The 11268-nt window shown below is 34.6% G+C and overlaps 2 protein-coding genes across 2 annotated transcripts; one reads left to right on the forward strand and one right to left on the reverse strand.

Annotated features, from left to right (window-relative positions):
• Positions 1 to 1284: 1284 nt before the first annotated feature.
• On the reverse strand, positions 1285 to 5389 carry LOC111431033. The gene is made up of 4 exons (XM_023067524.1): positions 4959 to 5389; positions 3861 to 3939; positions 3716 to 3784; positions 1285 to 1476 (listed from the first exon to the last, which is right to left on the reverse strand). Exons 1-4 carry the CDS (start codon positions 5387 to 5389, stop codon positions 1369 to 1371), a joined length of 687 nt encoding a protein of 228 aa, XP_022923292.1. The 3' UTR covers positions 1285 to 1368.
• A 1816-nt stretch (positions 5390 to 7205) lies between these two features.
• LOC111431032 (TVP38/TMEM64 family membrane protein slr0305-like) lies at positions 7206 to 10060 on the forward strand. The gene is made up of 4 exons (XM_023067523.1): positions 7206 to 7749; positions 8197 to 8433; positions 8528 to 8745; positions 9418 to 10060. Exons 1-4 carry the CDS (start codon positions 7471 to 7473, stop codon positions 9596 to 9598), a joined length of 915 nt encoding a protein of 304 aa, XP_022923291.1. The 5' UTR covers positions 7206 to 7470; the 3' UTR covers positions 9599 to 10060.
• The last annotated feature ends 1208 nt before the right edge of the window (positions 10061 to 11268 follow it).

Below are 11268 nucleotides of genomic sequence, written 5' to 3' on the forward strand. Positions count from 1 at the left end.
AGAAAAGTGCATCTTGTTCGTATACTTTGATATTAGTATATAGATCATGACGTGAAATACTCATAGAACAAACATGAATTTATGTAATAAATGGCCGAAGAAAGTAAAGAACGATCGAATTGCTTGAAAAAGAAGGTTTGTTGCACCTGATACTTTTGTGGGAAAAGATCATAGAATGGAAACTTTGGTGGGATGATTTTGTAAAGAGGAGAAAAGAATGTGAAGCAATATTGGAAGAACGCCCCTTTTACAGAGCTCACATGGTGTGAATGATGGGAATGGATAATAATGGTGGTAGGTGAGGTAGTTAGCCAATGACCATTACGACCATTTGCTTCAATTTACTTCAAACAGATCAAACACAAAACCCTCAATCATGCTCGACTAGATTTATAGTCTAAGAGACCAATCATAACTATGATTACGGGTGAAAATTTTAACCGTAATCACTTAAATATGCAGACAATGAAGTTAGAGTTTCGTATAAACTTCGAACAAACACAAATAGAGGACAACGCTTAGGTATCTAGGCCATGAACGCCCAACCAAGTGCACACGAATAGTTAGGAATCACAACTCTCTCCACAATTGTATAATATTGTCCACTTTGAGCATAAGCTCTCGTGACTTTACTTTTGCTTTCCTCAAAAGGCTTCGTACCAATGGAGGTGTATTTCTTTACTTATAAATCCATGATCAACCTCTTAATTAGCTGATGTGGGACACCCATTCCCAACAATCCTCAACACAAACAATTCACGCATCCGCTTAGTTGTCGTGCATAGCCTCGACAGAAAAAAACTCTAATACTTACTGCAGTAATACCATCTTTTCATTCCGCATTTGACATGTTATGAACCGATATATTATTTTATTTGCTTAGAGTGCGCCCCCACCTGGCTGTTGCTTTTTTGTACGCCCATACCTAGGGTGTTCCCCATGGACCAAGTAACCATCTAGGGCCTCCCTGCATGTGCCTACGCCCCCAAGTAACGTCTAAACAAGCCCACTCCAAACCCCCTACCTATGCCTTTCAAGGCCTATTTTGAATTGCCATTTGAGGGTTTTCCTTGAGCCTACTCCCCTCTCCTAGCTTCCCTTTGAAGGAACGCCTTTCGAGAACTCCAATTAACCACTCGAAGAGCGAGTCAGCCACACATCCCAAGGCCTAAGTATTGGTCCTCAATACAATTATTGTTATTTTAAAAAGGAAATAAATTCATGACCATTTGACGCTTTCTTCAGTTAGTGAAATGCTTTATCAAAAGAATAAAGAAAGTGGAATGGAGGATGAAAAATAATGATATATAATGAAACAGGGTGTGGTAGTACGTACATACGTTAGTGTAACAGAGACTTGAGTTTCCTTTACAAGTTCTTTGAACGCTCTTGTGATGATTTGTATATGCGAAATGCAGCAATGCACATTGTAGCATTTCCTATAACCGTTAGCATTGCCTGAAGGGCCACCAATACCTGCACTCAACACCAAATCCAAGTCATTTTATATCCTTTTCAGAGTGAGAACTGCACTACCACAACAAAATTTCTTGACAAACAAGAACTTATCAAATTGAAGAGTGAAAGAGAAAGAGAGGTTGTTTATTCTTTTCATGGTAAGTCTGCCTTGTTCTTTTGAAACAACAGCAATGGAATCTGAATCCAGTAAACCTAAACCCAGAACAGAGATAAGCTTGGTTCAGTTTCTTCTAAAGAGAGAGAGAGGTGTTGAGAATTGTTGGGAGAGGAGTCTCATATCGGCTAATTAAGGGGTTGATCATGAGTTTATAGGGAATACATCTCCATTGGCATGAGGTCTTTTGGGAAAACCAAAAGCAAAGTCATGAGAGCTTATGCTCAAAGTGGGCAATATCATACCATTGTGGAGGTTTGTGGTTCCTAATATGGTATCAGAATCATGCCCTTAACTTAGCCATATCAATAGAATCCTCAGATGTCGAACAAAGAAGTTGTGAGCCTCAAAGATGTAGTAAAAAATGACTTAAGTGTCGAACAAAGGTGTACTTTGTTCGAGGGCTTCATAGGCCTCAGGGGAGGCTCTATGGTGTACTTTATTCGAGGGGAGGATTGTTGAGAATTGTTGGGAGAGGAGTCCCATATCGGCTAATTAAGGGGTTGATCATGGGTTTATAAGTAAGGAATACATCTCCATTGGTATGAGGCCTTTTGGGGAAACCAAAAGTAAAGCCACGAGAGCTTATGCTCAAAGTGGACAATATTATACCATTGTGAAGGTTCGCGGTTCCTAACAAGAGGTACTGAGGTAGTCTATATCCTTATAGAGAAAGTAAGAAAAAGATCTGGTTTTCACAGTAAGGTTGTTCTTGTTCTTTTGAAACTTCAGCCAATATAATTGGAATACTATCAACCTAAACCCAGAGAGAGATCAATTTGGATCAGTTTTACTTCCTCAAGCTGTTCACAATCATATGTGACATCCGGAAAATACTTGCGTGATTACACAACAAATGGTTATGTTGGAAGTAATTTGAAAGAAACTTATGGCAGAGTGAAGCAAAGTAGAGGAAGGGAAATGATCGGAAGTTTTCTTCACATCTATTAATTTTCAGAAACAATAACCATGAATCATACTAAATAATTGGTATTTAAGAAAAAATAAAACAACTCAATCGAAACCAAGAAAATTTCAATTCATCTCAAATAGAAATCAAACGTCCCTAATTCTTTTGCATTCTTCCCCACCATCATTGAGCACAATATGAAGAACAAGTCAAATTTGATGCACAAAACTAATGCCATCCAGCAGATACTAACAAATTTGGATACTTTGCAAACATGTATCTGATGCTGCAATTGAAGCAATGAAGATAAAAATGGGAGCACTTCCTCTTCTAGGTGTTCTTAGTTTAGTTTTTTTTTTAAACAAACTGCACCGTGAGAAATTCATAATTTGAGGACTTCCATGCCGGTTCAAATACTTGACTGAACATGAAACCGATATAGAAGAAACAGTTGCTCGGTAACAAAATTTCAAGATAGGAGTAGGAACTCAGAGTCCTGATTGATAACAAAACAAGCAGCAAGAAGTTGATTCTCCTTATGATCACAGTTCAAGGATAGAATTGAAAACCCAAAACAACGATGGACATAGTCATAGACCCCCAATTAAGAATTTCCGAAGCGATATAGAGGCGGGGAGTATACGTGGCTGCAGGGGAGAGTTTGCTAGGAAGAGAAGTTTGTCATGAGTACCAAGGACTCAAGTGAAAGCTTGACAGAGCAATGTCGCGTGGAGGTAGAAGGCCTACGGGTTGTGAACTTTTTTTCCCGGAAAAGAAGCAATGACGGTATCTAAGGGGTAGAGAGGGTACTTGTGCAGCGTAAGTGAGGGGGGCATCTTTCGGCTGTTTTGTTTAAGGTTTGGTATTGATAATTACCCTTAAAATATCAATAACAGGCAGTGTTCATACCATTACGTCGGGAGCCAAAGCTTCCTAATCAATGGTTTCCTTTAGGACTAATTTGAAAAGTTTAATCAAACTACACTGAAATGGTCTAAATTCCATCCTGAGCATAATTGAAAGAAGCTAAACTATATCAGCTAAGAACTTTAACAAATCATCATGATCAAGAACTAGATTAAAAATTCGTACGCATTATTTAGAATATATGAACACTATCAGTCATTTCATTACGTCCAGCAAGATCTTGCAAAAACAGACACTTACTATACCTCAAGAGACTCAGAATTGTAGAAAAAATGCAATGTGCAAGCACAAAATGCTCCACCTAGCAAGGGTACCTGCTCAAGTTCCATAAATAAGTGGATGGGAGAAGATAGATGAAAAGGCAATTATAGACAAAGAAAAAGAACTTACCATTCCCCAAGAAAGTCCTTTCCAAGACTCATTGCCAGATTTCTCTCCATACTGCCACACCAAAGCCATTGCTGCAATCCTTACGACACAAGACTTGTGATCAACAAATTATGAACCAAGCTAGCCAGCAGCAGCATATGAATTGCTTGGTTTATCATTCTTCCTTTTCCTTTAATTTCTTATTCATCAAATGGGTAACTAAAATGCAGAGTCTATTTCCATGGAAATAATTAAAGAACACTTGTGAATTATAAAAGATTGAATATACTCTAACCTATCAATATAAATTTTTAGGTTTAGTGCAGTTTGTTAGGAAGGAATCATGACTCTCCACAATGGTATGATATCACTTTGAGCATAAGCTCTCATAGCTTTGCTTTGGGCTTCCCCAAAAGGCCTCATATCAATAAAGATATATTTCTTACTTACAATAAACCCATGATCATTCTCTAAATTAGCCAATGTGGGACTCCATCCCAACAATCCTCCCCTTGAACAAAGTACACTATAGAGCCTCCCTTGATGCCTATGGAGTCCTCGAACAACCTCCCCTTAATCGAGACTCGACTCCTTTCTCTGGAGCACTCGAACAAAGTACACCGTTTGTTCGACACTTGAATCACTTTTGACTACACTTTCAAGGCTAGCAACTTCTTTGTTTGATACTTGAGGATTCTATTGACATGGTTAAGTTAATGGCATGACTCTGATACCATGTTATGAATCACGACTCTCCACAATAATATAATATTGTCCACTTTGAGAATAAGCTCTCTTGACTTTGTTTTGGACTTTCCTAAAACACCTCGTACCAATAGAGATGTATTTCTTACTTATAAACCCACGCTTATTCCCTAAATTAACCAAGGTGAGACTCCCTCCCATCCCAACCATTTATCATAGCATCTAAACATTTAAAATTTTCAGCAACATTCCTACACTTCTCTCTAAAATTATTCGAACTTCTCATGAGTTTGGAGAAATTATCACTTCTTACAAGCACGTTGAAGATGATAACAAGGGAAATTTCTGGAAAAAAAAACATCGAACAAATTCTATTTCTAGAAATCATTACAAAAAAGATTGACAGATCCTCACCATTCAACGACGATGGAAACATGTACGGCCCAGGTGGGCAAGGACAGAGCATTTTGGGGCTCGTTAAACAGAAGCGAAGACTGGAATTCCGTCGCAGCAGAAGGCGATGCAGGTCCCAGAAAGGAGAGAGTGAAACCAGTGCCGAGCAAAACCAGGATGGATTTCGAGTCCAAAACTCGACCGGCGCCGCCTCTCCGGAGTCGAATTCCGGTAGGAAGTTGAGAAGTAGCGGCAGAAGCTCTGGACGTGGGCAGTGAGGAAGAAGAAGAAGAAATGGGGCATTTGGGAATTGAGAAGGAATGTAAGAAGGTGGAAGAGAACGACATGATATGAAAATTGGGTGGAAAATTCAGTAAACACTGAAAGATTTGCTCTGAAAACAGCGAATCGCCATCATCTCTATGATTTTGGTTTCTTCTCTTCTTCCTCATTTTCCCACTAAATTATGTTAAATATGAATTTTAATTAATTAATTTATGTGTTTTATTATATGCATTTTCTTTTATTTTTATAAAAATGAAATGAGCTTATAAATGTATATTTACTAAAGATTTTTATATTTTTTATATTTTAAATTTTAAATATGAATATTCTCGTCACTTTTCATATTTATTTTATCAAAATAATAATAATAATAATAATATAACATGATTTTATAAATTCAGTAAATTTTTTAAATAAAAAAAATATTTACTAAATAATGGACTTAACAAATCCAACCATAATTTTTTTGGATTAAGTTCTGGGTCGTTTATTCAAATTTTTTATTTTAATAAAAGTAATATTAATTTGTAAAATATCTATTTAGTTTATTTTTAACCATTTAATTAAGATTTATATAAAAAAATTATTTGGTTGGAGAACAAATAATAAATAAATAATATATATATATATATAGAATTAAATATAATATAGTTTTAGGTGAACGTACGAATGAGTCCAATCTATAAAATTTTTATTTATTTAAACTCAACTTAATACAAATAAATTTATAACTAACTTAGACAGTAGGAATTAGATTGGATTTATCTCGTCTTTTAAATATTCTTAATGTTTTAAAAGTCAACGTCATCATTACGTTATATCGATTCATGGGAAATAATAACCTCCCAAAAACCATTTTCAAATTTGAAGGACGGATTAAAAATTAAATTTTAATATAATAAAAAAATGTTTTATTTCTAAAATCCAGAAACCAAACAGAAATTAAAATAATTTAAAACTTTAAGAACTAAAATACAGTTGTAATGTATTTAAAAAAAAAAACAATAGCATTATATTTTGTAAATTAATGGAAAATTCAAACATTCTACCAAATCTTATAAATTTGAAAGAATTAGAAATTTCCTTTATTAAATGAATTTTTTTCCTCCTCTAAATATTTTTCAATTTAGTAAATATTATTTTAAAATTTAAGTAATGGAATAAATTGAAAATTGTTAAAACAATAATAATAAATGGATGCACTGAATCTTTTTCTACACGCAAATACTATGAACTAAAAATATATATATTTAGAAGAAAAAAATTACATAATTAATATTCAGATTAAATATTTAATTAATCATAATTATTTACTATAGAATAATCAAAATTATTGGTTTTTTTTTTAAGGAATAACATTATTGATTCATTATTATTTGGTAGAATAAAAAAACGAATTATCCAATATTTTATAAAGTAATTTAATTATGATTTTTTATTTTTTATTTTAATTTGCAAGTGGACGCCGCATAAGGAAAAACCGAATAAAATTTAAAATTTAAAAATTAATAATAATTAAATCCAAAATGTCTTTCCCGTCGCCGTCAACAGCACCGCCCAGGAAACTAGACGTTAACTAGCGGCGCCCAACCGCCCATCCAAAAAAAAGTAAATTATTTTAAATTAAACATAAAAAGTTCAATTAAAAATTATTATATAAATTAAATTTTAATTTAAAATAATAATAATAAAAAAATAGTTCGAATTTGGCGACGCTGAAACTCGGTGTAAAGCAGTGGACTCGTGTAAATAGAACGCGTCATGAGTCCTTATCTCACTGACCGTGACGGTGAAGCCACGACAGACCAATGACAGAAGAATCCACCATAGGATTAGCCAATTACACTCTGCCATCTGTTATCCGGCCCTTCACAACCACCCCACGTGTGAGCCCACTGGCGATTAGCGAAATCTCAAACAACGGCAATATTTATTTTTATTTTTTAATTTTTTTAATTATTTTATTGTTTCAAGGAATTTATTGCTTTTCAGTTTCAAGTTTTCTCTTCATTGATCAATCCTTCTTTCTCTGATTCTCTTCCCCTTTTCTCGTTCGCTTCAAATTGGTCTCATTCCTTCTCACACCCTTCTGCGAATCTTTCATTTCCCTCTCTCCCCTTCGTTTTCTAGGGTTTTTCTGAATTTTCCCATCAATTTTTTCTCGCTCTTGACAGTTCTGACGTGGGTAATCACCGGAGGAAGTCCATTTTTGTGATTTTCGAGCTTCTGGTCGGGGGTTTTGCCACCGATGACATATTGTGAGACGGATAACGGCCGGAGAGGGGAAGTGGTGGCGGAGGATATAACGGTGGGAATTGGATGTGATGATGGTAACGGAGACTATGTTAGGTTGGGACAGAACCCTTGTAACTGTGAAGCTGAGGTCTCGTCTGATGGGGGTTCTTCGCAGCCTTGTTCTCCAGGAAGGTCTTTGTGGCTTTGGTTTCGTTTGGTGGTGCTGTTCATTTTCTTGGTGTCATTAGCTGTTGTTTTCTTCAAATGGGTAGGACCATTCTTCATGAATAAGGTCAGTGTTTATGTTAAATTTTGACTGCAATTCTGATGTTTTTCTATTGGAATTGAATTATAGAGTGTTGTTGCTTGGATTTTGCTTTTGTATTTTAGGTTTTTGTTGAATTCTTCATGGAATTGCCTTGTCTCTGCTGTTGTGTTTCTGGGTTTGATTTACTTGCTTGGTTTTGAACCTATAAAATTTGGTTCATAAGGTTATTTATTGTGGTAAGATCAAATTCCTCTTGAAGAAAATTCTTTGTATGTTAATGTCATATTGGAATTCAATATGTTTCTTAATTCTTTTTCTTGCAATTTACGTTATTAGGCATTATTCAGCAGCTTTAGATCTTGGGTTATCTTCTGACTATGTTATCTTCTAGTGAAAAGATAATAATCTTGAAGAGTTCAATGAACTGTGTAGTGTTTCATTTTAGCCTGACGGATATGTTATTTGCTACAGGAAATAATACCGATTATAAACTGGGAAGCTGAAACGTTTAGTACTCCGGTGCTGGCAGTTCTCGTTTTCGCCTCGGTTGCATTGTTCCCTTCATTGTTTTTGCCATCTTCACCTTCTATGTGGCTGGCAGGGATGACATTTGGTTATGGTTTTGGGTTCCTGTTAATTATATCAGCAGTAACTATTGGTGTATCACTTCCATATTTCATTGGCTCCCTATTCTATCGTAAAATTCAAGTTAGTGTTTGTTTTAAGTTTATCTTCTATTCGTCAACTGCTCGACATAGTTCGTATCCCTTTGTAGCTAAACTCTGTGGTCTTTATTTTGCAGGGATGGTTAGAAAAATATCCTAAGAGAGCTTCAGTTTTAAGATTAGCAGGCGAAGGAGACTGGATTCATCAGTTTCGCGCGGTAGCACTAATTCGAATTTCACCGTTTCCTTACATAGTATATAATTACTGTGCTGTAGCAACAAATGTCAGATATGGTCCGTACATCTTGGGGTCGCTGATTGGAATGGTGCCAGAAATATTTGTTACAATATACACGTACGTATGCCCCTCGAACCATACTCATACATACACATGATGAATTCCATCTTTCTTGGATGCTTGCTTGTAAATTTACATTCTCTGGCATTTGAAAATTTACGAATCAGCCTCATATTCCTGCTGCAAGAAACGAGAACCCTTTCCACGGCGATACAACTGTTTCATTAGCTAGCTTGGGAACTTTTATGCTGTAAAATGTTAATGGCCTTACTCTCATTTAAGTCGAATCTGATATGACCACATACGTCGTAAGGAAATTCGCCAAACTTTTCATTGACTCATTGATCATAAAGTACATTATTGTGGAATTTATGGAAAATACTCGGAAAAAAAATCGAGGTGGTGATAGTTTAGGGAGTAAATGTCCAGTGTGACTGTGTTGCAGCAAACTAAACTCGTTTATTATCGCTTGAGATTATCCGATACGTGTTAAGGTAGCTCAAATACTCTCAGATATAGGGGGAAAAAACATGGTGTAGGATTAAAGAGTACTCTTTAAACTAAGAAACTTAGTGACATATGTACTTACTAACCCTTGTCGGTTTCTTCGGATTAAATCTACACTGTTTTTCCTCTTTGATATTGCCTGTCTAGTCTTTGAAAATTTCTGTAAAATATTATGGATAAGTTGGATTATGGATATGATTAATCTTCCTTTTGTCACTGTAGTGGCATTTTAATCAGGACATTGGCAGATGCTTCACAAAACCAGCAGTTCCTCTCGGCCCCTCAGATCGCGTTCACGATCGTCGGATTTTGCGTTACTGCAGCCACGACGGTTTTCTTCACTGTATATGCAAAAAGGAAACTCAACGAATTGCAGACAGAAGACGAACAATTATTGCAGTAGTGAGGCTAAAGTTACTTATTATTTGAGCACATAGAGCCACTGGACAATGGTTGCATCGATCGAACAATTTCATATCCATGTTCGGTTTCAAAGAAGCTTCGAGTGAAGGTAAACAAAGAACTATGCAAATATCTTACACTAGATATCATAAATCGATTACGAAACTCACACCGAAAGCATAAAATGAAACGAAACGAAACAAGTATGTTGTGTTTTATCACTTTGTCTGCTTTGAAATCTCGATTTGTAGTGATTGGAATGAGGTATAATGAAGTGAATTAGATTGGATTTAGGCAAATGCAGGGTGGTGGTCTGTATATGAAATGTTGTAGTGTTGTTTGCTGATTATAGTACATAATAATATTCATTCTTCTGCTGCTGAATAGTTTAACAGTGAATCAGTGTGTACAATTCCCATAATTGTTGGCCTCACATGGAAGTTCTTTGTGTTTGCCTTTATCTGTATGCTTGTGATGAGACTGAAGGATAATTGCACTGTGAGATCGAAATGTCTTTAAAAGAATCTTATCTTCTTCTGCTGCTGCTGCTACTAGGTCCTACTTACATGGATAGATTAGATAAAATGGATGACTTTCTTTTGGACTCTTCTCGAGAAGAAGAAAATATCGGTCGTTCTAAGATCGTTTTATTACTAACTTGAGAATATATGATGTTTTAAGATTGTTCTATTACTAACTTGAAAATATCTGACGTTCTATGATTGTTCTATTGTTTAAAGATTGTTCTATTACTGAAGAATATTGGTCGTTCTAAGATCAATCGTTCTATTACTAACTTGAGAATATCTAATGTTCTAAGATCGATCGTTCTATTACTAACTTGTGAATATCTAATGTTCTAAGATTGTTCTATTACTAACTTGAGAATATCTTATGTTCTAAGATGGTTATGTCGTTTTAAGATTGTTCTATTATTAACTTGAGAATATTGGTCATTCTAAGATTATTCTATTACTAACTTGAGAATATCGGTAAGATCGTTTTATTACTAATTTAAGAATATTGGTCGCTCTAAGATCGTTCTATTATTAACTTGAGAATATAGGTTGTTCTAAGATCATTCTTACTAACATGAGAATATTGATCGTTCTATTACCAGCCTGAGAATATCAGTCGTTCTAAGATCATTCTATTACCAGCTTGAGAATATCGGTCGTTCTAAAATTGTTCTATTACTAACTTGAGAATATCAATCGTTCTATTACTAGCTTGAGCTTGAGAATATCGATCGTTCTATTACTAGCTTGAGAATATCAATCATTCTAAGATTGTTCTATTACTAGCTTGAGAATCTCGGTTATTCTAAAATCGTTCTATTACTAACTTGAACACAATTCAATAATATCTTCGACAATTAAGACATTCATAACCACCCGAATTTATAAATTATCATATATATAGTAAATTACTTAAATATATACAAATGTATTTTCCTTAATAAAAAATTTACAAATTTTCTCTACTAAATTATTATATTTACTTTATTGCCTTTGCTATAGTAACATAATTTTTATTTTTTAAATGTGAATACATTTTTTCTTAATATGTTTTGAATTTTTCTATTTTTATAATTAATGCTTCTGTGTGTTTTTTTTTTTTTTTTTTTTTTTTTTTTTTTTTTTTTTTTTTTTTTTTTTTTTTTTTTTTTTT

Source organism: Cucurbita moschata, unplaced genomic scaffold (genome assembly GCF_002738365.1).
Source record: "Cucurbita moschata cultivar Rifu unplaced genomic scaffold, Cmos_1.0 Cmo_Scf00035, whole genome shotgun sequence".
NCBI classification, from domain to species: Eukaryota; Viridiplantae; Streptophyta; class Magnoliopsida; order Cucurbitales; family Cucurbitaceae; genus Cucurbita; species Cucurbita moschata.